The 27,455-nt window shown below is 38.3% G+C and overlaps 1 protein-coding gene across 5 annotated transcripts in view; it reads left to right on the top strand.

Moving 5' to 3' along the window:
- Positions 1-27,455, top strand: part of VAV2 (vav guanine nucleotide exchange factor 2) — a gene marked incomplete at its 3' end in the record, with an annotated part of 122,489 nt that overhangs the window by 12,386 nt on the left and 82,648 nt on the right. For all 5 annotated transcript variants that reach the window (XM_056538562.1, XM_056538561.1, XM_056538565.1 and 2 more), the window contains 1 exon segment: positions 9,361-9,477. In XM_056538562.1, coding sequence (XP_056394537.1) covers positions 9,361-9,477 — 117 coding nt within the window.

The following is a 27,455-nucleotide window of genomic DNA, read 5'->3' as shown; positions in this document are numbered from 1 at the left end:
TCCCATGATGCACTGCTCGGTACGTTCTCATTAGTAAGGCCTTGTGAATACTCAGGGGCTAATCTCGTACTTTGCGGTTAATGCGCCCCCCGTGTGGCGGTGGAGATCAGTGGATTAGCGCCCCCGTTCCTGCACTCAGTGATTTTTCTCAGGGTTTGTTGAGAATTAATTCAAGGACGAATATCGAGGTGGAGGGGGGGGGGGGGGGTTCCTGAGGGTCACATGACCTCCCAGGTGGCTCTGATTGGTTGTTGGGGAGGGGGAGTAACAAATGATGGGAGTGATTGTTGCAGCTTTAGCAGGGAGCGCTCTGCACTTGACAGAAGTTACATTTTCCGGCGCTGTGATTCATTTTGGCGCTGTTATCCGCCATGATTTGTCCCCACAGAATCTAACATTGATTTTTATTTTTGTCCTTATTCCATTTCTATCGATTGTATCATCTGAGGAGTTAATATAATGGATAATATGCGCCCATCCCCCAATGTAACCGCGATGAGCAACGGCGGCGCCATCAACAGGGTATACGGGAAAGTATTCATATCCTGCTGTGGACCATAAGTATAACGCTGCTTATACCATACAACCTAGTCACCTGCAGAGCTGCACTCACTATTCTGCTGTTACATCCTGTCTTATCCTCCAAGCACCTTCAGATCTGCACTTGCTATTCTGCTGTTAGTCTCTGTGCTGGTTCAGACTTCTTTACATGTGGCGGTCTCTCTGTGTCTGTCCGGTCTCCTGTACATGTGGCGGTCTCTCTGTGTCTGTCCGGTCTCCTGTACATGTGGCGGTCTCTCTGTGTTGGTCCGGTCTCCTGTACACGTGGCGGTCTCTCTGTGTTGGTCCGGTCTCCTGTACATGTGGCGGTCTCTCTGTGTCTGTCCGGTCTCCTGTACATGTGGCGGTCTCTCTGTGTCTGTCCGGTCTCCTGTACATGTGGCGGTCTCTCTGTGTCTGTCCGGTCTCCTGTACATGTGGCGGTCTCTCTGTGTCTGTCCGGTCTCCTGTACATGTGGCGGTCTCTCTGTGTCTGTCCGGTCTCCTGTACATGTGGCGGTCTCTCTGTGTCTGTCCGGTCTCCTGTGCACGTGGCGGTCTCTCTGTGTTGGTCCGGTCTCCTGTACACGTGGCGGTCTCTCTGTGTTGGTCCGGTCTCCTGTACACGTGGCGGTCTCTCTGTGTTGGTCCGGTCTCCTGTACACGTGGCGGTCTCTCTGTGTTGGTCCGGTCTCCTGTACATGTGGCGGTCTCTCTGTGTTGGTCCGGTCTCCTGAAAACCCGGCGGTCTCTTTGTGTTAGTTCTGTCTCCTGTAAACCCGGCGGTCTCTTTGTGTTGGTTCGGTCTCCTGTGTGTGTGGTGGTCTCTCTGTGTTGGTTCGGTCTCCTGAACACGTGGCGGTCTCTCTGTGGTGGTCCGGTCTCCTGAACAAGTGGTGGTCTCTCTGTGTTGGTTCGGTCTCCTGAACACGTGACTATCTCTGTGTTTGTTCGGTCTCCTGAACACGTGACGATCTCTGTGTTGGTTCGATCTCCTGAACACGTGACTATCTCTGTGCTTGTTCGGTCTCCTGTTCACGTGACGGTCTCTCTGTGTTGGTTCGGTCTCCTGAACACGTGGCGGTCTCTCTGTGTTGGTCCGGTCTCCTGTGCACATGGCGGTCTCTCTGTGTTGGTCCGGTCTCCTGTACACATGGCAGTCTCTCTGTGTTGGTCCGGTCTCCTGTGCACGTGGCGGTCTCTCTGTGTTAGTCCGGTCTCCTGTACACGTGGCGGTCTCTCTGTGTTGGTCCGGTCTCCTGTGCACGTGGCGGTCTCTCTGTGTTGGTCCGGTCTCCTGTGCACGTGGCGGTCTCTCTGTGTTGGTCCGGTCTCCTGTGCACGTGGCGGTCTCTCTGTGTTGGTCCGGTCTCCTGTACACGTGGCGGTCTCTCTGTGTTGGTCCGGTCTCCTGTACACGTGGCGGTCTCTCTGTGTTGGTCCGGTCTCCTGTACACGTGGCGGTCTCTCTGTGTTGGTCCGGTCTCCTGTACACGTGGCGGTCTCTCTGTGTTGGTCCGGTCTCCTGTACACGTGGCGGTCTCTCTGTGTTGGTCCGGTCTCCTGTACACGTGGCGGTCTCTCTGTGTTGGTCCGGTCTCCTGTGCACGTGGCAGTCTCTCTGTGTTGGTCCGGTCTCCTGTGCACATGGCGGTCTCTCTGCTGGTGGCAGCCTCCCTTCCGCTGTCTGTATATATTTAGCTTGCCCGTCTTCTTGCGTCTCTCCAGGCAGAACAGCTGTAACCTGTCAGATCTGTGATCCAATTATAAAGAGACGATGAATCCGGAGGAAGAGTGTAAAATATTCATCAGTCGACTCTGCTGGGACTTGTAGTTCATCAGGAACTCACATTTTAATATGGAACAAAATAGATCTTTAGACCATGATGAAAGGAGCGGTGACCTCAATGGCCTCCTCGCTGGTCGTCTGCGCTCGCGTCTAATTTGAGATGGGGCTGTGGGTGCCCAGTGATGGAGGCGCCCGCAGATTTAACTGACAGGTGTATACAGTCACCACTAGGGGGAGCTCCCCGCAGACAGGTGTATACAGTCACCACTAGGGGGAGCTCCCCGCAGACAGGTGTATACGGTCACCACTAGGGGGAGCTCCCCGCAGACAGGTGTATACGGTCACCACTAGGGGGAGCTCCCCGCAGACAGGTGTATACAGTCACCACTAGGGGGAGCTCCCCGCAGACAGGTGTATACAGTCACCACTAGGGGGAGCTCCCCGCAGACAGGTGTATACAGTCACCACTAGGGGGAGCTCCCCGCAGACAGGTGTATACAGTCACCACTAGGGGGAGCTCCCCGCAGACAGGTGTATACGGTCACCACTAGGGGGAGCTCCCCGCAGACAGGTGTATACGGTCACCACTAGGGGGAGCTCCCAGCAGACAGGTGTGTACGGTCACCACTAGGGGGAGCTCCCCGCAGACAGGTGTATACGGTCACCACTAGGGGGAGCTCCCAGCAGACAGGTGTATACGGTCACCACTAGGGGGAGCTCCCTGCAGACAGGTGTATACGGTCACCACTAGGGGGAGCTCCCCGCAGACAGGTGTGTACGGTCACCACTAGGGGGAGCTCCCTGCAGACAGGTGTATACGGTCACCACTAGGGGGAGCTCCCTGCATACAGGTGTATACGGTCACCACTAGGGGGAGCTCCCCGCAGACAGGTGTATACGGTCACCACTAGGGGGAGCTCCCCGCAGACAGGTGTATACGGTCACCACTAGGGGGAGCTCCCCGCAGACAGGTGTATACGGTCACCACTAGGGGGAGCTCCCCGCAGACAGGTGTATACGGTCACCACTAGGGGGAGCTCCCCGCAGACAGGTGTATACGGTCACCACTAGGGGGAGCTCCCCGCAGACAGGTGTATACGGTCACCACTAGGGGGAGCTCCCCGCAGACAGGTGTATACAGTCACCACTAGGGGGAGCTCCCCGCAGACAGGTGTATACGGTCACCACTAGGGGGAGCTCCCCGCAGACAGGTGTATACGGTCACCACTAGGGGGAGCTCCCTGCAGACAGGTGTTTACAGTCACCACTAGGGGGAGCTCCCTGCAGACAGGTGTATACGGTCACCACTAGGGGGAGCTCCCTGCAGACAGGTGTATACGGTCACCACTAGGGGGAGCTCCCCGCAGACAGGTGTATACGGTCACCACTAGGGGGAGCTCCCCGCAGACAGGTGTATACGGTCACCACTAGGGGGAGCCCCCCGCAGACAGGTGTATACGGTCACCACTAGGGGGAGCTCCCCGCAGACAGGTGTATACGGTCACCACTAGGGGGAGCTCCCTGCAGACAGGTGTATACGGTCACCACTAGGGGGAGCTCCCCGCAGACAGGTGTGTACGGTCACCACTAGGGGGAGCTCCCCGCAGACAGGTGTGTACGGTCACCACTAGGGGGAGCTCTCCGCAGACAGGTGTATACGGTCACCACTAGGGGGAGCTCCCCGCAGACAGGTGTATACGGTCACCACTAGGGGGAGCCCCCCGCAGACAGGTGTATACGGTCACCACTAGGGGGAGCTCCCTGCAGACAGGTGTATACAGTCACCACTAGGGGGAGCCCCCCGCAGACAGGTGTATACGGTCACCACTAGGGGGAGCTCCCCGCAGACAGGTGTATACGGTCACCACTAGGGGGAGCTCCCCGCAGACAGGTGTATACGGTCACCACTAGGGGGAGCTCCCTGCAGACAGGTGTATACGGTCACCACTAGGGGGAGCTCCCCGCAGACAGGTGTGTACAGTCACCACTAGGGGGAGCTCCCTGCAGACAGGTGTATACAGTCACCACTAGGGGGAGCTCCCCGCAGACAGGTGTATACTCTGGTGACCTGTTTCGTCCTTTCTTCAGTATTTTGGGGACTCTTTCTTGTTCGGCCGCTTTCACACTATAGATTCGTCCGTTACAAAATCCCATTATAGTCTGTGTATATATATATATATATATATATATATGTGTATATATATATATTTACATTATCCGCTTTAACCCGTTATTAATAATGGACGTCATTTTGTGCATGCGCTATTTCTCCTGTCACTAAATAACATTATTAATAACGGGCTATGATGGGTTAAAACGGATAATGTAAATAGAATATAATGGGATTTTGTAACGGACGAATGTATAGTGTGGAAGGGGCCTAAATCATTCGACACTGTAACGCCCCCGCCCCGCTGACATCCCCTTATGGACCGGTGACACTGTAACGCCCCCGCCCCGCTGACATCCCCTTATGGACCGGTGACACTGTAACGCCCCCGCCCCGCTGACATCACCTTATGGACCGGTGACACTGTAACGCCCCCCCCCCTCTGACATCACCTTATGGACCGGTGACACTGTAACGCCCCCGCCCCGCTGACATCCCCTTATGGACCGGTGACACTGTAACGCCCCCGCCCCGCTGACATCCCCTTATGGACCGGTGACACTGTAACGCCCCCGCCCCGCTGACATCACCTTATGGACCGGTGACACTGTAACGCCCCCCCCCCTCTGACATCACCTTATGGACCGGTGACACTGTAACGCCCCCGCCCCGCTGACATCCCCTTATGGACCGGTGACACTGTAACGCCCCCGCCCCGCTGACATCCCCTTATGGACCGGTGACACTGTAACGCCCCCGCCCCGCTGACATCCCCTTATGGACCGGTGACACTGTAACGCCCCCGCCCCGCTGACATCCCCTTATGGACCGGTGACACTGTAACGCCCCCGCCCCGCTGACATCCCCTTATGGACCGGTGACACTGTAACGCCCCCGCCCCGCTGACATCCCCTTATGGACCGGTGACACTGTAACGCCCCCGCCCCGCTGGACATCCCCTTATGGACCGGTGACACTGTAACGCCCCCGCCCCGCTGACATCCCCTTATGGACCGGTGACACTGTAACGCCCCCCGCCCCGCTGACATCCCCTTATGGACCGGTGACACTGTAACGCCCCCGCCCCGCTGACATCACCTTATGGACCGGTGACACTGTAACGCCCCCCCCCCTCTGACATCACCTTATGGACCGGTGACACTGTAACGCCCCCGCCCCGCTGACATCCCCTTATGGACCGGTGACACTGTAACGCCCCCGCCCCGCTGACATCCCCTTATGGACCGGTGACACTGTAACGCCCCCGCCCCGCTGACATCCCCTTATGGACCGGTGACACTGTAACGCCCCCGCCCCGCTGACATCCCCTTATGGACCGGTGACACTGTAACGCCCCCGCCCCGCTGACATCCCCTTATGGACCGGTGACACTGTAACGCCCCCGCCCCGCTGACATCCCCTTATGGACCGGTGACACTGTAACGCCCCCGCCCCGCTGACATCCCCTTATGGACCGGTGACACTGTAACGCCCCCGCCCCGCTGACATCCCCTTATGGACCGGTGACACTGTAACGCCCCCGCCCCGCTGACATCCCCTTATGGACCGGTGACACTGGAACGCCCCCGCCCCGCTGACATCACCTTATGGACCGGTGACACTGTAACGCCCCCGCCCCGCTGACATCCCCTTATGGACCGGTGACACTGTAACGCCCCCGCCCCCGCTGACATCCCCTTATGGACCGGTGACACTGTAACGCCCCCTGCCCCGCTGACATCACCTTATGGACCGGTGACACTGTAACGCCCCCGCCCCGCTGACATCCCCTTATGGACCGGTGACACTGTAATGCCCCCGCCCCTCTGACATCCCCTTATGGACCGGTGATACTGTAACGCCCCCGCCCCCGCTGACATCACCTTATGGACCGGTGATACTGTAACGCCCCCGCCCCGCTGACATCCCCTTATGGACCGGTGACACTGTAACGCCCCCGCCCCGCTGACATCCCCTTATGGACCGGTGCTCCCTCTGCTTGTTGTCAGTGAATGAGAACAGGAATTACATCTGGAGGCTGAACAATTCTCACTTGGTCCTGTTCACACAGCTGAGGGTTTGCTACAATCGTCTCCAGTCTAGCAGGAAACACAGCAACGATCTCAGTGCTGATAGTTTGTTACAATGTGTCGTTCTGCAGACTAAATACATTGTAACAAACACTCAGCGACTCCACATGAGACATCTCTGAGGCTGATACATCTCCCAGCTGGGGGTCAGTGGGGGGGGGGGGGACTCTGAAATACTTCTCTGTGCTCCTCCATCCCCTGCAGGTCAGTGCCCCCCCCTTTTCCCCGGCAGGTCAGTGCCCCCCCCCTTTCCCCTGCAAGTCAGTGCCCCCCCCCCTTTCCCCTGCAAGTCAGTGCCCCCCCCCTTTCCCCTGCAGGTCAGTGCCCCCCCCCCCCTTTCCCCTGCAGGTCAGTGCTCCCCCCTCCCCTTTCCCCTGCAGGTCAGTGCCCCCCCCCCCCTTTCCCTGCAGGTCAGTGCCCCCCCCCCCTTTCCCCTGCAGGTCAGTGCCCCCCCCCTTTCCCCTGCAGGTCAGTGCCCCCCCCCCTTTCCCCTGCAGGTCAGTGCCCCCCCCCCTTTCCCCTGCAGGTCAGTGCCCCCCCCCTTTCCCCTGCAGGTCAGTGCCCCCCCCCTTTCCCCTGCAGGTCAGTGCCCCCCCCCCTTTCCCCTGCAGGTCATTCCCCCCCCCTTTCCCCCTGCAGGTCAGTGCTCCCCCCCCCCCCCTTTCCCCTGCAGGTCAGTGCTCCCCCCCCCCCTTTCCCCTGCAGGTCAGTATCCCCCCCCCCTTTCCCCTGCAGGTCAGTATCCCCCCCCCCCCTTTCCCCTGCAGGTCAGTATCCCCCCCCCCCTTTCCCCTGCAGGTCAGTATCCCACCCCCCCCTTTCCCCTGCAGGTCAGTATCCCCCCCCCCCTTTCCCCTGCAGGTCAGTGCTCCTCCCCCCCTTTCCCCTGCAGGTCAGTATCCCCCCCCCCTTTCCCCTGCAGGTCAGTATCCCCCCCCCCCTTTCCCCTGCAGGTCAGTGCTCCCCCCCCCCTTTCCCCTGCAGGTCAGTGCTCCCTCCCCCCCCTTTCCCCTGCAGGTCAGTGCTCCCCCCCCCCCCTTTCCCCTGCAGGTCAGTGCTCCCCCCCCCCCTTTCCCCTGCAGGTCAGTGCTCCCCCCCCCCCCCCTTTCCGTGCAGGTCAGTGCTCCCCCCTCTTTCCCCTGCAGGTCAGTGCTCCCCCCCCCTTTCCCCTGCAGGTCAGTGCTCCCCCCCCCCCCTTTCCCCTGCAGGTCAGTGCTCCCCCCCCCCTTTCCCCTGCAGGTCAGTGCTCCCCCCCCCCTTTCCCCTGCAGGTCAGTGCTCCCCCCCCCCCCTTTCCCCTGCAGGTCAGTGCTCCCCCCCTTTTCCCTGCAGGTCAGTATCCCCCCCCCCTTTCCCCTGCAGGTCAGTATCCCCCCCCCTTTCCCCTGCAGGTCAGTATCCCCCCCCCTTTCCCCTGCAGGTCAGTATCCCACCCCCCCCTTTCCCCTGCAGGTCAGTGCTCCTCCCCCCCTTTCCCCTGCAGGTCAGTGCTCCTCCCCCCCTTTCCCCTGCAGGTCAGTATCCCCCCCCTTTCCCCTGCAGGTCAGTATCCCCCCCCCTTTCCCCTGCAGGTCAGTGCTCCCCCCCCCTTTCCCCTGCAGGTCAGTGCTCCCTCCCCCCCCTTTCCCCTGCAGGTCAGTGCTCCCCCCCCCCTTTCCCTGCAGGTCAGTGCTCCCCCCCCCTTTCCCCTGCAGGTCAGTGCCCCCCCCCCTTTCCCCTGCAGGTCAGTGCCCCCCCCCCCTTTCCCCTGCAGGTCAGTGCTCCCCCCCCCTTTCCCCTGCAGGTCAGTGCTCCCCCCCCCCTTTCCCCTGCAGGTCAGTGCTGCCCCCCCCCCCTTTCCCCTGCAGGTCAGTATCCCCCCCTTTCCCCTGCAGGTCAGTGCCCCCCCCCTTTCCCTGCAGGTCAGTTCCCCCCCCCCCTTTCCCCTGCAGGTCAGTGCTGCCCCCCCCCCTTTCCCCTGCAGGTCAGTATCCCCCCCTTTCCCCTGCAGGTCAGTGCCCCCCCCCTTTCCCTGCAGGTCAGTTCCCCCCCCCCCCTTTCCCTGCAGGTCAGTGCTGCCCCCCCCCCTTTCCCCTGCAGGTCAGTGCTCCCCCCCCCCTTTCCCTGCAGGTCAGTGCTGCCCCCCCCCTTTCCCCTGCAGGTCAGTATCCCCCCCTTTCCCCTGCAGGTCAGTGCCCCCCCCCCTTTCCCTGCAGGTCAGTTCCCCCCCCCCCCCTTTCCCTGCAGGTCAGTGCTGCCCCCCCCCCCCCCTTTCCCCTGCAGGTCAGTGCTCCCCCCCCCCTTTCCCTGCAGGTCAGTGCTGCCCCCCCCCCCCCCCTTTCCCCTGCAGGTCAGTATCCCCACCCTTTCCCCTGCAGGTCAGTTCCCCCCCCCCTTTCCCCTGCAGGTCAGTGCCCCCCCCCCCCCCCCCACTGTTGTTGCGCTCTGCAGTTTTCGGTGATTTCTTATGCGCCGCTTCATTTGCATCTTCATGGTCAGACCTGGAGGAAATCTTCATGTCTTCTGATTAACCCTGTGATGTCTGAAGCGCTGAGCATGTGCACTCTACTGCGGGACTCCAGGGTATCAAGGGGCATGTGAGGATGCCATCCCCTGTATATAAAGCCCCCTGGTTCTCCCCCCCTTGTATATACGACCCCCTGCAGATAGTTGTCCCTCTTATATAGGACCCCACATAATCCCCCCCTTACATAGGACTCTCTGTAGGTGGTTCCCCCGCTCGTATATAGTACCTGCTGTAGATAGTTTACCCTGCTGGGGGCAGTTGTTTTTGGGGGCTCCCGGTGGGTACAGTAGTCCTCTGATCCCTCCTCTTTCTTTTTTCCCCGGCAGTTTTTGTGTCTGAAGAACATCCGCACCTTCCTCAGGGTCTGCCATGATAAGTTCGGATTACGGAACTGCGACCTCTTTGACCCCTTTGATCTCTTCGATGTTCGAGATTTCGGGAAGGTAAGTGACTAACTGTACAATGTCTATATATGACCCCAGGACTCCTCCATCATATACTCTCTTATATATAGGAGGCAGTATTATAGTAGTTATATTCTTGTATATAGGAGGCAGTATTATAGTAGATATATTCTTGTATATAGGAGCAGTATTATAGTAGTTATATTCTTATATATAGGAGCAGTATTATAGTGGTTATATTCTTGTATATTGGAGGCAGTATTATAGTAGGTATATTCTTGTATATAGGAGCTGTATTATAGTAGTTATATTCCTGTATATAGGAGCAGTATTATAGTAGTTATATTCTTGTATATAGGAGCAGTATTATAGTAGTTATATTCTTGTATATAGGAGGCAGTATTATAGTAGTTATATTCTTGTATATAGGAGCAGTATTATAGTAGTTATATTCTTGTATATAGGAGGCAGTATTATAGTAGTTATATTCCTGTATATAGGAGCAGTATTATAGTAGTTATATTCCTGTATATAGGAGCAGTATTATAGTAGTTATATTCCTGTATATAGGAGCAGTATTATAGTAGTTATATTCTTGTATATAGGAGAAGTATTATAGTAGTTATATTCTTGTATATAGGAGCAGTATTATAGTAGTTATATCCTTGTATATAGGAGCAGTGTTATAGTAGTTATATTCCTGTATATAGGAGCAGTATTATAGTAGTTATATTCCTGTATATAGGAGCAGTATTATAGTAGTTATATTCCTGTATATAGGAGCAGTATTATAGTAGTTATATTCTTGTATATAGGAGCAGTATTATAGTAGATATATTCTTGTATATAGGAGGTAGTATTATAGTAGTTATATTCTTGTATATAGGAGAAGTATTACAGTAGTTATATTCTTGTATATAGGAGCAGTATTATAGTAGTTATATTCTTGTATATAGGGAGGAGTATTATAGTAGTTATATTCTTGTATATAGGAGCAGTATTATAGTGGTTATATCCTTGTATATAGGAGCAGTGTTATAGTAGTTATATTCCTGTATATAGGAGCAGTATTATAGTAGTTATATTCCTGTATATAGGAGCAGTATTATAGTAGTTATATTCCTGTATATAGGAGGTAGTATTATAGTAGTTATATTCTTGTATATAGGAGAAGTATTACAGTAGTTATATTCTTGTATATAGGAGCAGTATTATAGTAGTTATATTCTTGTATATAGGGAGGAGTATTATAGTAGTTATATTCTTGTATATAGGAGCAGTATTATAGTAGATATATTCTTGTATATAGGAGGTAGTATTATAGTAGTTATATTCTTGTATATAGGAGAAGTATTACAGTAGTTATATTCTTGTATATAGGAGCAGTATTATAGTAGTTATATTCTTGTATATAGGGAGGAGTATTATAGTAGTTATATTCTTGTATATAGGAGCAGTATTATAGTAGTTATATTCTTGTATATAGGAGCAGTATTATAGTAGTTATATTCTTGTATATAGGAGCAGTATTATAGTAGTTATATTCTTGTATATAGGAGCAGTATTATAGTAGTTATATTCTTGTATATAGGAGCAGTAATATAGTAGTTATATTCTTGTATATAGGAGCAGTATTATAGTAGTTATATTCTTGTATATAGGAGCAGTATTATAGTAGTTATATTATTCGTATATAGGGGCAGTATTATAGTAGTTATATTCTTGTATATAGGAGCAGTATTATAGTAGTTATATTCTTGTATATAGGAGCAGTATTATAGTAGTTATATTCCTGTATATAGGAGCAGTATTATAGTAGTTATATTCCTGTATATAGGAGCAGTATTATAGTAGTTATATTCTTGTATATAGGAGCAGTATTATAGTAGTTATATTCCTGTATATAGGAGCAGTATTATAGTAGTTATATTCTTGTATATAGGAGAAGTATTACAGTAGTTATATTCTTGTATATAGGAGCAGTAATATAGTAGTTATATTCTTGTATATAGGAGCAGTATTATAGTAGGTATATTCTTGTATATAGGAGGCAGTATTATAGTAGTTATATTCTTGTATATAGGAGCAGTATTATAGTGGTTATATTCTTGTATATAGGAGGCAGTATTATAGTAGTTATATTCTTGTATATAGGAGGCAGTATTATAGTAGTTATATTCTTGTATATAGGAGCAGTATTATAGTAGTTATATTCTCGTATATAGGGGCAGTATTATAGTAGTTATATTCTTGTATATAGGAGCAGTATTATAGTAGTTATATTCCTGTATATAGGAGCAGTATTATAGTAGTTATATTCCTGTATATAGGAGCAGTATTATAGTAGTTATATTCTTGTATATAGGAGCAGTATTATAGTAGTTATATTCCTGTATATAGGAGCAGTATTATAGTAGTTATATTCTTGTATATAGGAGCAGTATTATAGTGGTTATATTCTTGTATATAGGAGCAGTATTATAGTGGTTATATTCTTGTATATAGGAGCAGTATTATAGTGGTTATATTCTTGTATATAGGAGCAGTATTATAGTAGTTATATTCTTGTATGTAGGAGCAGTATTATAGTAGTTATATTCTTGTATGTAGGAGCAGTATTATAGTGGTTATATTCTTGTATGTAGGAGCAGTATTATAGTAGTTATATTCTTGTATGTAGGAGCAGTATTATAGTAGTTATATTCTTGTATATAGGAGCAGTATTATAGTAGTTATATTCTTGTATATAGGAGCAGTATTATAGTAGTTATATTCTTGTATATAGGAGCAGTATTATAGTAGTTATATTCTTGTATATAGGAGAAGTATTATAGTAGTTATATTCTTGTATATAGGAGCAGTATTATAGTAGTTATATTCTTGTATATAGGAGCAGTATTATAGTAGTTATATTCTTGTATATAGGAGGCAGTATTATAGTAGTTATATTCTTGTATATAGGAGCAGTATTATAGTGGTTATATTCTTGTATATAGGAGCAGTATTATAGTGGTTATATTCTTGTATATAGGAGCAGTATTATAGTAGTTATATTCTTGTATATAGGAGCAGTATTATAGTGGTTATATTTTTGTATATAGGAGCAGTATTATAGTAGTTATATTTTTGTATATAGGAGCAGTATTATAGTAGTCATATTCTTGTATATAGGAGACAGTATTATAGTAGTCATATTCTTGTATATAGGAGACAGTATTATAGTAGTCATATTCTTGTATATAGGGAGCAGTATTATAGTAGTTATATTGTATATAGGAGCAGTATTATAGTAGTTATATTCTCGTATATAGGGGCAGTATTATAGTAGTTATATTCTTGTATATAGGAGCAGTATTATAGTAGTTATATTCCTGTATATAGGAGCAGTATTATAGTAGTTATATTCCTGTATATAGGAGCAGTATTATAGTAGTTATATTCTTGTATATAGGAGCAGTATTATAGTAGTTATATTCCTGTATATAGGAGCAGTATTATAGTAGTTATATTCTTGTATATAGGAGCAGTATTATAGTGGTTATATTCTTGTATATAGGAGCAGTATTATAGTAGTTATATTCTTGTATATAGGAGCAGTATTATAGTAGTTATATTCTTGTATATAGGAGCAGTATTATAGTAGTTATATTCTTGTATATAGGAGCAGTATTATAGTAGTTATATTCTTGTATATAGGAGAAGTATTATAGTAGTTATATTCTTGTATATAGGAGCAGTATTATAGTAGTTATATTCTTGTATATAGGAGCAGTATTATAGTAGTTATATTCTTGTATATAGGAGGCAGTATTATAGTAGTTATATTCTTGTATATAGGAGCAGTATTATAGTGGTTATATTCTTGTATATAGGAGCAGTATTATAGTGGTTATATTCTTGTATATAGGAGCAGTATTATAGTAGTTATATTCTTGTATATAGGAGCAGTATTATAGTAGTTATATTTTTGTATATAGGAGCAGTATTATAGTAGTTATATTTTTGTATATAGGAGACAGTATTATAGTAGTCATATTCTTGTATATAGGGAGCAGTATTATAGTAGTCATATTCTTGTATATAGGGAGCAGTATTATAGTAGTCATATTCTTGTATATAGGGAGCAGTATTATAGTAGTTATATTCTTGTATATAGGAGCAGTATTATAGTAGTTATATTCTCGTATATAGGGGCAGTATTATAGTAGTTATATTCTTGTATATAGGAGCAGTATTATAGTAGTTATATTCCTGTATATAGGAGCAGTATTATAGTAGTTATATTCCTGTATATAGGAGCAGTATTATAGTAGTTATATTCTTGTATATAGGAGCAGTATTATAGTAGTTATATTCCTGTATATAGGAGCAGTATTATAGTAGTTATATTCTTGTATATAGGAGCAGTATTATAGTGGTTATATTCTTGTATATAGGAGCAGTATTATAGTAGTTATATTCTTGTATATAGGAGCAGTATTATAGTAGTTATATTCTTGTATATAGGAGCAGTATTATAGTAGTTATATTCTTGTATATAGGAGCAGTATTATAGTAGTTATATTCTTGTATATAGGAGCAGTATTATAGTAGTTATATTCTTGTATATAGGAGCAGTATTATAGTAGTTATATTCTTGTATATAGGAGCAGTATTATAGTAGTTATATTCTTGTATATAGGAGAAGTATTATAGTAGTTATATTCTTGTATATAGGAGCAGTATTATAGTAGTTATATTCTTGTATATAGGAGCAGTATTATAGTAGTTATATTCTTGTATATAGGAGGCAGTATTATAGTAGTTATATTCTTGTATATAGGAGCAGTATTATAGTGGTTATATTCTTGTATATAGGAGCAGTATTATAGTAGTTATATTCTTGTATATAGGAGCAGTATTATAGTAGTTATATTCTTGTATATAGGAGCAGTATTATAGTGGTTATATTTTTGTATATAGGAGCAGTATTATAGTAGTTATATTTTTGTATATAGGAGCAGTATTATAGTAGTCATATTCTTGTATATAGGAGACAGTATTATAGTAGATATATTCTTGTATATAGGAGGCAGTATTATAGTAGTTATATTCTTGTATATAGGAGCAGTATTGGTTATATTCTTGTATATAGGAGGCAGTATTATAGTAGTTATATTCTTGTATATAGGAGACAGTATTATAGTAGTTATATTTTTGTATATAGGAGCAGTATTATAGTAGTTATATTTTTGTATATAGGAGACAGTATTATAGTAGTCATATTCTTGTATATAGGGAGCAGTATTATAGTAGTCATATTCTTGTATATAGGGAGCAGTATTATAGTAGTTATATTCTTGTATATAGGAGCAGTATTATAGTAGTTATATTCTCGTATATAGGGGCAGTATTATAGTAGTTATATTCTTGTATATAGGAGCAGTATTATAGTAGTTATATTCCTGTATATAGGAGCAGTATTATAGTAGTTATATTCCTGTATATAGGAGCAGTATTATAGTAGTTATATTCTTGTATATAGGAGCAGTATTATAGTAGTTATATTCCTGTATATAGGAGCAGTATTATAGTAGTTATATTCTTGTATATAGGAGCAGTATTATAGTGGTTATATTCTTGTATATAGGAGCAGTATTATAGTAGTTATATTCTTGTATATAGGAGCAGTATTATAGTAGTTATATTCTTGTATATAGGAGCAGTATTATAGTAGTTATATTCTTGTATATAGGAGCAGTATTATAGTAGTTATATTCTTGTATATAGGAGCAGTATTATAGTAGTTATATTCTTGTATATAGGAGCAGTATTATAGTAGTTATATTCTTGTATATAGGAGCAGTATTATAGTAGTTATATTCTTGTATATAGGAGAAGTATTATAGTAGTTATATTCTTGTATATAGGAGCAGTATTATAGTAGTTATATTCTTGTATATAGGAGCAGTATTATAGTAGTTATATTCTTGTATATAGGAGGCAGTATTATAGTAGTTATATTCTTGTATATAGGAGCAGTATTATAGTGGTTATATTCTTGTATATAGGAGCAGTATTATAGTAGTTATATTCTTGTATATAGGAGCAGTATTATAGTAGTTATATTCTTGTATATAGGAGCAGTATTATAGTGGTTATATTTTTGTATATAGGAGCAGTATTATAGTAGTTATATTTTTGTATATAGGAGCAGTATTATAGTAGTCATATTCTTGTATATAGGAGACAGTATTATAGTAGATATATTCTTGTATATAGGAGGCAGTATTATAGTAGTTATATTCTTGTATATAGGAGCAGTATTGGTTATATTCTTGTATATAGGAGGCAGTATTATAGTAGTTATATTCTTGTATATAGGAGACAGTATTATAGTAGTTATATTCTTGAATATAGGAGCAGTATTATAGTAGATATATTCTTGTATATAGGAGACAGTATTATAGTAGTTATATTCTTGTATATAGGAGCAGTATTGGTTATATTCTTGTATATAGGAGACAGTATTATAGTAGTTATATTCTTGTATATAGGAGACAGTATTATAGTAGTTATATTCTTGTATATAGGAGACAGTATTATAGTAGTTATATTCTTGTATATAGGAGCAGTATTGGTTATATTCTTGTATATAGGAGACAGTATTATAGTAGTTTTATTCTTGTATATAGGAGCAGTAATATAGTAGTTATATTCTTCTATATAGGGGACAGTATTATAGTAGTTATATTCTTGTATATAGGAACAGTATTATAGTAGTTATATTCTTGTATATAGGCCTTGTATATAGGAGCAGTATTATAGTAGTTATATTCTTGTATATAGGAGCAGTATTATAGTAGTTATATTCTTGTATATAGGAACAGTGTTATAGTAGTTATATTCTTATATATAGGAGCAGTATTATAGTAGTTATATTCTTGTATATAGGAGGCAGTATTATAGTGGTTATATTCTTGTATATAGGAGCAGTATTATATTAGTTATGTTCTTGTATATAGGAGCAGTATTATAGTAGTTATATTCTTGTATATAGGAGCAGTATTATAGTGGTTATATTCTTGTATATAGGAGCAGTATTATAGTGGTTATATTTTTGTATATAGGAGCAGTATTATAGTAGTTATATTTTTGTATATAGGAGCAGTATTATAGTAGTCATATTCTTGTATATAGGAGACAGTATTATAGTAGATATATTCTTGTATATAGGAGGCAGTATTATAGTAGTTATATTCTTGTATATAGGAGCAGTATTGGTTATATTCTTGTATATAGGAGGCAGTATTATAGTAGTTATATTCTTGTATATAGGAGACAGTATTATAGTAGTTATATTCTTGAATATAGGAGCAGTATTATAGTAGATATATTCTTGTATATAGGAGACAGTATTATAGTAGTTATATTCTTGTATATAGGAGCAGTATTGGTTATATTCTTGTATATAGGAGACAGTATTATAGTAGTTATATTCTTGTATATAGGAGACAGTATTATAGTAGTTATATTCTTGTATATAGGAGCAGTATTGGTTATATTCTTGTATATAGGAGACAGTATTATAGTAGTTTTATTCTTGTATATAGGAGCAGTAATATAGTAGTTATATTCTTGTATATAGGGGACAGTATTATAGTAGTTATATTCTTGTATATAGGAACAGTATTATAGTAGTTATATTCTTGTATATAGGCCTTGTATATAGGAGCAGTATTATAGTAGTTATATTCTTGTATATAGGAGCAGTATTATAGTAGTTATATTCTTGTATATAGGAACAGTGTTATAGTAGTTATATTCTTATATATAGGAGCAGTATTATAGTAGTTATATTCTTGTATATAGGAGGCAGTATTATAGTGGTTATATTCTTGTATATAGGAGCAGTATTATATTAGTTATGTTCTTGTATATAGGAGCAGTATTATAGTAGTTATATTCTTGTATATAGGAGCAGTATTATAGTGGTTATATTCTTGTATATAGGAGCAGTATTATAGTAGTTATATTCTTGTATATAGGAGCAGTATTATAGTAGTTATATTCTTGTATATAGGAGCAGTATTATAGTAGTTATATTCTTGTATATAGGAGCAGTATTATAGTAGTTATATTCTTGTATATAGGAGCAGTATTATAGTAGTTATATTCTTGTATATAGGAGCAGTATTATAGTAGTTATATTCTTGTATATAGGAGCAGTATTATAGTAGTTATATTCTTGTATATAGGAGCAGTATTATAGTGGTTATATTCTTGTATATAGGAGGCAGTATTATAGTAGATATATTCTTGTATATAGGAGGCAGTATTATAGTAGTTATATTCTTGTATATAGGAGCAGTATTATAGTAGTTATATTCTTGTATATAGGAGCAGTATTATAGTAATTATATTCTTGTATATAGGAGCAGTATTATAGTGGTTATATTCTTGTATATAGGAGGCAGTATTATAGTAGATATATTCTTGTATATAGGAGGCAGTATTATAGTAGTTATATTCTTGTATATAGGAGCAGTATTGGTTATATTCTAGTATATAGGAGCAGTATTATAGTAGTTATATTCTTGTATATAGGAGACAGTATTATAGTAGTTATATTCTTGTATATAGGAGACAGTATTATAGTAGTTATATTCTTGTATATAGGAGCAGTAATATAGTAGTTATATTCTTGTATATAGGAGCAGTAATATAGTAGTTATATTCTTGTATATAGGGGACAGTATTATAGTAGTTATATTCTTGTATATAGGGGACAGTATTATAGTAGTTATATTCTTGTATATAGGAGTCAGTATTATAGTAGTTATATTCTTGTATATAGGAGACAGTATTATAGTAGTTATATTCTTGTATATAGGAGCAGTATTATAGTAGTTATATTCTTGTATATAGGAGCAGTATTATAGTAGTTATATTCTTGTATATAGGAGGCAGTATTATAGTAGTTATATTCTTGTATATAGGAGCAGTATTATAGTACTTATATTCTTGTATATAGGAGCATTATTATAGTACTTATATTCTTGTATATAGGAGACAGTATTATAGTAGTTATATTCTTGTATATAGAAGCAGTATTATAGTAGTTATATTGTATATAGGAGGCAGTATTATAGTAGTTATATTCTTGTATATAGGAGGCAGTATTATAGTAGTTATATTCTTGTATATAGGAGCAGTATTATAGTACTTATATTCTTGTATATAGGAGCATTATTATAGTACTTATATTCTTGTATATAGGAGACAGCATTATAGTAGTTATATTCTTGTATATAGGAGCAGTATTATAGTAGTTATATTCTTGTATATAGGAGAAGTATTATAGTAGTTATATTCTTGTATATAGGAGGCAGTATTATAGTAGTTATATTCTTGTATATAGGAGGCAGTATTATAGTAGTTATATTCTTGTATATAGGAGGCAGTATTATAGTAGTTCTAGTCTTGTATATAGGAGCAGTATTATAGTAGTTATATTCTTGTATATAGGAGCAGTATTATAGTAGTTATATTCTTGTATATAGGAGACAGTATTATAGTAGTTATATTCTTGTATATAGGAGCAGTATTATAGTAGTTATATTCTTGTATATAGGAGCAGTATTATAGTAGTTATATTCTTGTATATAGGAGGCAGTATTATAGTAGTTATATTCTTGTATATAGGAGGCAGTATTATAGTAGTTATATTCTTGTATATAGGAGGCAGTATTATAGTAGTTCTAGTCTTGTATATAGGAGCAGTATTATAGTAGTTATATTCTTGTATATAGGAGCAGTATTATAGTAGTTATATTCTTGTATATAGGAGACAGTATTATAGTAGTTATATTCTTGTATATAGGAGCAGTATTATAGTAGTTATATTCTTGTATATAGGAGCAGTATTAAAGTAATTATATTCTTGTATGTAGGAGCAGTATTATAGTAGTTATATTCTTGTATATAGGAGCAGTATTATAGTAGTTATATTCTTGTATATAGGAGCAGTATTATAGTAGTTATATTCTTGTATATAGGAGGCAGTATTATAGTAGTTATATTCTTGTATATAGGAGCAGTATTATAGTAGTTATATTCTTGTATATAGGAGCAGTATTATAGTAGTTATATTCTTGTATATAGGAGGCAGTATTATAGTAGTTATATTCTTGTATATAGGAGGCAGTATTATAGTAGTTATATTCTTGTATATAGGAGGCAGTATTATAGTAGTTCTAGTCTTGTATATAGGAGCAGTATTATAGTAGTTATATTCTTGTATATAGGAGCAGTATTATAGTAGTTATATTCTTGTATATAGGAGACAGTATTATAGTAGTTATATTCTTGTATATAGGAGCAGTATTATAGTAGTTATATTCTTGTATATAGGAGCAGTATTAAAGTAATTATATTCTTGTATGTAGGAGCAGTATTATAGTAGTTATATTCTTGTATATAGGAGCAGTATTATAGTAGTTATATTCTTGTATATAGGAGCAGTATTATAGTAGTTATATTCTTGTATATACAAGGCAGTATTATAGTAGTTATATTCTTGTATATAGGAGCAGTATTATAGTAGTTCTAGTCTTGTATATAGGAGCAGTATTATAGTAGTTATATTCTTGTATATAGGAGCAGTATTATAATAGATATATTCTTGTATATAGGAGACAGTATTATAGTAGTTATATTCTTGTATATAGGCGCAGTATTATAGTAGTTATATTCTTGTATATAGGAGGCAGTATTATAGTAGATATATTCTTGTATATAGGAGCAGCATTATAGTAGTTATATTCTTGTATATAGGAGCAGTATTATAGTAGTTATATTCTTGTATATAGGAGCAGTATTATAGTAGTTCTAGTCTTGTATATAGGAGCAGTATTATAGTAGTTATATTCTTGTATATAGGAGCAGTATTATAGTAGTTATATTCTTGTATATAGGAGCAGTATTATAGTAGTTATATTCTTGTATATAGGAGCAGTATTATAGTAGTTATATTCTTGTATATAGGAGCAGTATTATAGTAGTTATATTCTTGTATATAGGAGGCAGTATTATAGTAGTTATATTCTTGTATATAGAAGGCAGTATTATAGTAGTTATATTCTTGTATATAGGAGGCAGTATTATAGTAGTTCTAGTCTTGTATATAGGAGCAGTATTATAGTAGTTATATTCTTGTATATAGGAGCAGTATTATAGTAGTTATATTCTTGGATATAGGAGACAGTATTATAGTAGTTATATTCTTGTATATAGGAGCAGTATTATAGTAGTTATATTCTTGTATATAGGAGCAGTATTAAAGTAATTATATTCTTGTATGTAGGAGCAGTATTATAGTAGTTATATTCTTGTATATAGGAGCAGTATTATAGTAGTTATATTCTTGTATATAGGAGCAGTATTATAGTAGTTATATTCTTGTATATAGGAGCAGTATTATAGTAGTTATATTCTTGTATATACAAGGCAGTATTATAGTAGTTATATTCTTGTATATAGGAGCAGTATTATAGTAGTTCTAGTCTTGTATATAGGAGCAGTATTATAGTAGTTATATTCTTGTATATAGGAGACAGTATTATAGTAGTTATATTCTTGTATATAGGCGCAGTATTATAGTAGTTATATTCTTGTATATAGGACGCAGTATTATAGTAGATATATTCTTGTATATAGGAGCAGCATTATAGTAGTTATATTCTTGTATATAGGAGCAGTATTATAGTAGTTATATTCTTGTATATAGGAGCAGTATTATAGTAGTTATATTCTTGTATATAGGAGCTGTATTATAGTAGTTATATTCCTGTATATAGGAGCAGTATTATAGTAGTTATATTCTTGTATATAGGAGCAGTATTATAGTAGTTATATTCTTGTATATAGGAGGCAGTATTATAGTAGTTATATTCTTGTATATAGGAGCAGTATTATAGTAGTTATATTCTTGTATATAGGAGGCAGTATTATAGTAGTTATATTCCTGTATATAGGAGCAGTATTATAGTAGTTATATTCCTGTATATAGGAGCAGTATTATAGTAGTTATATTCCTGTATATAGGAGCAGTATTATAGTAGTTATATTCTTGTATATAGGAGAAGTATTATAGTAGTTATATTCTTGTATATAGGAGCAGTATTATAGTAGTTATATCCTTGTATATAGGAGCAGTGTTATAGTAGTTATATTCCTGTATATAGGAGCAGTATTATAGTAGTTATATTCCTGTATATAGGAGCAGTATTATAGTAGTTATATTCCTGTATATAGGAGCAGTATTATAGTAGTTATATTCTTGTATATAGGAGCAGTATTATAGTAGATATATTCTTGTATATAGGAGGTAGTATTATAGTAGTTATATTCTTGTATATAGAAGTATTACAGTAGTTATATTCTTGTATATAGGAGCAGTATTATAGTAGTTATATTCTTGTATATAGGGAGGAGTATTATAGTAGTTATATTCTTGTATATAGGAGCAGTATTATAGTAGATATATTCTTGTATATAGGAGGTAGTATTATAGTAGTTATATTCTTGTATATAGGAGAAGTATTACAGTAGTTATATTCTTGTATATAGGAGAAGTATTACAGTAGTTATATTCTTGTATATAGGAGCAGTATTATAGTGGTTATATCCTTGTATATAGGAGCAGTGTTATAGTAGTTATATTCCTGTATATAGGAGCAGTATTATAGTAGTTATATTCCTGTATATAGGAGCAGTATTATAGTAGTTATATTCCTGTATATAGGAGGTAGTATTATAGTAGTTATATTCTTGTATATAGGAGAAGTATTATAGTAGATATATTCTTGTATATAGGAGGTAGTATTATAGTAGTTATATTCTTGTATATAGGAGAAGTATTACAGTAGTTATATTCTTGTATATAGGAGCAGTATTATAGTAGTTATATTCTTGTATATAGGGAGGAGTATTATAGTAGTTATATTCTTGTATATAGGAGCAGTATTATAGTAGATATATTCTTGTATATAGGAGGTAGTATTATAGTAGTTATATTCTTGTATATAGGAGAAGTATTACAGTAGTTATATTCTTGTATATAGGAGCAGTATTATAGTAGTTATATTCTTGTATATAGGGAGGAGTATTATAGTAGTTATATTCTTGTATATAGGAGCAGTATTATAGTAGTTATATTCTTGTATATAGGAGCAGTATTATAGTAGTTATATTCTTGTATATAGGAGCAGTATTATAGTAGTTATATTCTTGTATATAGGAGCAGTATTATAGTAGTTATATTCTTGTATATAGGAGCAGTAATATAGTAGTTATATTCTTGTATATAGGAGCAGTATTATAGTAGTTATATTCTTGTATATAGGAGCAGTATTATAGTAGTTATATTATTCGTATATAGGGGCAGTATTATAGTAGTTATATTCTTGTATATAGGAGCAGTATTATAGTAGTTATATTCTTGTATATAGGAGCAGTATTATAGTAGTTATATTCCTGTATATAGGAGCAGTATTATAGTAGTTATATTCCTGTATATAGGAGCAGTATTATAGTAGTTATATTCTTGTATATAGGAGCAGTATTATAGTAGTTATATTCCTGTATATAGGAGCAGTATTATAGTAGTTATATTCTTGTATATAGGAGAAGTATTACAGTAGTTATATTCTTGTATATAGGAGCAGTAATATAGTAGTTATATTCTTGTATATAGGAGCAGTATTATAGTAGGTATATTCTTGTATATAGGAGGCAGTATTATAGTAGTTATATTCTTGTATATAGGAGCAGTATTATAGTGGTTATATTCTTGTATATAGGAGGCAGTATTATAGTAGTTATATTATTCGTATATAGGGGCAGTATTATAGTAGTTATATTCTTGTATATAGGAGCAGTATTATAGTAGTTATATTCTTGTATATAGGAGCAGTATTATAGTAGTTATATTCCTGTATATAGGAGCAGTATTATAGTAGTTATATTCCTGTATATAGGAGCAGTATTATAGTAGTTATATTCTTGTATATAGGAGCAGTATTATAGTAGTTATATTCCTGTATATAGGAGCAGTATTATAGTAGTTATATTCTTGTATATAGGAGAAGTATTACAGTAGTTATATTCTTGTATATAGGAGCAGTAATATAGTAGTTATATTCTTGTATATAGGAGCAGTATTATAGTAGGTATATTCTTGTATATAGGAGGCAGTATTATAGTAGTTATATTCTTGTATATAGGAGCAGTATTATAGTGGTTATATTCTTGTATATAGGAGCAGTATTATAGTAGTTATATTCTTGTATATAGGAGCAGTATTATAGTAGTTATATTCTTGTATATAGGAGGCAGTATTATAGTAGTTATATTCTTGTATATAGGAGCAGTATTATAGTGGTTATATTCTTGTATATAGGAGCAGTATTATAGTGGTTATATTCTTGTATATAGGAGCAGTATTATAGTGGTTATATTCTTGTATATAGGAGCAGTATTATAGTAGTTATATTTTTGTATATAGGAGCAGTATTATAGTAGTTATATTTTTGTATATAGGAGACAGTATTATAGTAGTCATATTCTTGTATATAGGGAGCAGTATTATAGTAGTCATATTCTTGTATATAGGGAGCAGTATTATAGTAGTTATATTCTTGTATATAGGAGCAGTATTATAGTAGTTATATTCTCGTATATAGGGGCAGTATTATAGTAGTTATATTCTTGTATATAGGAGCAGTATTATAGTAGTTATATTCCTGTATATAGGAGCAGTATTATAGTAGTTATATTCCTGTATATAGGAGCAGTATTATAGTAGTTATATTCTTGTATATAGGAGCAGTATTATAGTAGTTATATTCCTGTATATAGGAGCAGTATTATAGTAGTTATATTCTTGTATATAGGAGCAGTATTATAGTGGTTATATTCTTGTATATAGGAGCAGTATTATAGTAGTTATATTCTTGTATATAGGAGCAGTATTATAGTAGTTATATTCTTGTATATAGGAGCAGTATTATAGTAGTTATATTCTTGTATATAGGAGCAGTATTATAGTAGTTATATTCTTGTATATAGGAGCAGTATTATAGTGGTTATATTCTTGTATATAGGAGCAGTATTATAGTGGTTATATTCTTGTATATAGGAGCAGTATTATAGTAGTTATATTCTTGTATATAGGAGCAGTATTATAGTAGTTATATTCTTGTATATAGGAGCAGTATTATAGTAGTTATATTCTTGTATATAGGAGCAGTATTATAGTGGTTATATTTTTGTATATAGGAGCAGTATTATAGTAGTTATATTTTTGTATATAGGAGCAGTATTATAGTAGTCATATTCTTGTATATAGGAGACAGTATTATAGTAGATATATTCTTGTATATAGGAGGCAGTATTATAGTAGTTATATTCTTGTATATAGGAGCAGTATTGGTTATATTCTTGTATATAGGAGGCAGTATTATAGTAGTTATATTCTTGTATATAGGAGACAGTATTATAGTAGTTATATTCTTGAATATAGGAGCAGTATTATAGTAGATATATTCTTGTATATAGGAGACAGTATTATAGTAGTTATATTCTTGTATATAGGAGGCAGTATTATAGTAGTTATATTCTTGTATATAGGAGCAGTATTATAGTAGATATATTCTTGTATATAGGAGGCAGTATTATAGTAGTTATATTCTTGTATATAGGAGCAGTATTGGTTATATTCTTGTATATAGGAGACAGTATTATAGTAGTTATATTCTTGTATATAGGAGACAGTATTATAGTAGTTATATTCTTGTATATAGGAGACAGTATTATAGTAGTTATATTCTTGTATATAGGAGCAGTATTGGTTATATTCTTGTATATAGGAGACAGTATTATAGTAGTTTTATTCTTGTATATAGGAGCAGTAATATAGTAGTTATATTCTTGTATATAGGGGACAGTATTATAGTAGTTATATTCTTGTATATAGGAACAGTATTATAGTAGTTATATTCTTGTATATAGGCCTTGTATATAGGAGCAGTATTATAGTAGTTATATTCTTGTATATAGGAGCAGTATTATAGTAGTTATATTCTTGTATATAGGAACAGTGTTATAGTAGTTATATTCTTATATATAGGAGCAGTATTATAGTAGTTATATTCTTGTATATAGGAGGCAGTATTATAGTGGTTATATTCTTGTATATAGGAGCAGTATTATATTAGTTATGTTCTTGTATATAGGAGCAGTATTATAGTAGTTATATTCTTGTATATAGGAGCAGTATTATAGTGGTTATATTCTTGTATATAGGAGCAGTATTATAGTAGTTATATTCTTGTATATAGGAGCAGTATTATAGTAGTTATATTCTTGTATATAGGAGCAGTATTATAGTAGTTATATTCTTGTATATAGGAGCAGTATTATAGTAGTTATATTCTTGTATATAGGAGGCAGTATTATAGTAGTTATATTCTTGTATATAGGAGCAGTATTATAGTAGTTATATTCTTGTATATAGGAGCAGTATTATAGTAATTATATTCTTGTATATAGGAGCAGTATTATAGTGGTTATATTCTTGTATATAGGAGGCAGTATTATAGTAGATATATTCTTGTATATAGGAGGCAGTATTATAGTAGTTATATTCTTGTATATAGGAGCAGTATTGGTTATATTCTAGTATATAGGAGCAGTATTATAGTAGTTATATTCTTGTATATAGGAGACAGTATTATAGTAGTTATATTCTTGTATATAGGAGACAGTATTATAGTAGTTATATTCTTGTATATAGGAGCAGTAATATAGTAGTTATATTCTTGTATATAGGAGCAGTAATATAGTAGTTATATTCTTGTATATAGGGGACAGTATTATAGTAGTTATATTCTTGTATATAGGGGACAGTATTATAGTAGTTATATTCTTGTATATAGGAGTCAGTATTATAGTAGTTATATTCTTGTATATAGGAGACAGTATTATAGTAGTTATATTCTTGTATATAGGAGCAGTATTATAGTAGTTATATTCTTGTATATAGGAGCAGTATTATAGTAGTTATATTCTTGTATATAGGAGGCAGTATTATAGTAGTTATATTCTTGTATATAGGAGCAGTATTATAGTACTTATATTCTTGTATATAGGAGCATTATTATAGTACTTATATTCTTGTATATAGGAGACAGTATTATAGTAGTTATATTCTTGTATATAGAAGCAGTATTATAGTAGTTATATTGTATATAGGAGGCAGTATTATAGTAGTTATATTCTTGTATATAGGAGGCAGTATTATAGTAGTTATATTCTTGTATATAGGAGCAGTATTATAGTACTTATATTCTTGTATATAGGAGCATTATTATAGTACTTATATTCTTGTATATAGGAGACAGCATTATAGTAGTTATATTCTTGTATATAGGAGCAGTATTATAGTAGTTATATTCTTGTATATAGGAGAAGTATTATAGTAGTTATATTCTTGTATATAGGAGGCAGTATTATAGTAGTTATATTCTTGTATATAGGAGGCAGTATTATAGTAGTTATATTCTTGTATATAGGAGGCAGTATTATAGTAGTTCTAGTCTTGTATATAGGAGCAGTATTATAGTAGTTATATTCTTGTATATAGGAGCAGTATTATAGTAGTTATATTCTTGTATATAGGAGACAGTATTATAGTAGTTATATTCTTGTATATAGGAGCAGTATTATAGTAGTTATATTCTTGTATATAGGAGCAGTATTATAGTAGTTATATTCTTGTATATAGGAGGCAGTATTATAGTAGTTATATTCTTGTATATAGGAGGCAGTATTATAGTAGTTATATTCTTGTATATAGGAGGCAGTATTATAGTAGTTCTAGTCTTGTATATAGGAGCAGTATTATAGTAGTTATATTCTTGTATATAGGAGCAGTATTATAGTAGTTATATTCTTGTATATAGGAGACAGTATTATAG

The sequence above is a fragment of the Hyla sarda genome, chromosome 9 (assembly GCF_029499605.1).
Source record: "Hyla sarda isolate aHylSar1 chromosome 9, aHylSar1.hap1, whole genome shotgun sequence".
Classification (NCBI taxonomy): domain Eukaryota; kingdom Metazoa; phylum Chordata; class Amphibia; order Anura; family Hylidae; genus Hyla; species Hyla sarda.
Note: the sequence above shows the minus strand (reverse complement) of the source record. Positions and strands in the feature narration are given on the sequence as shown.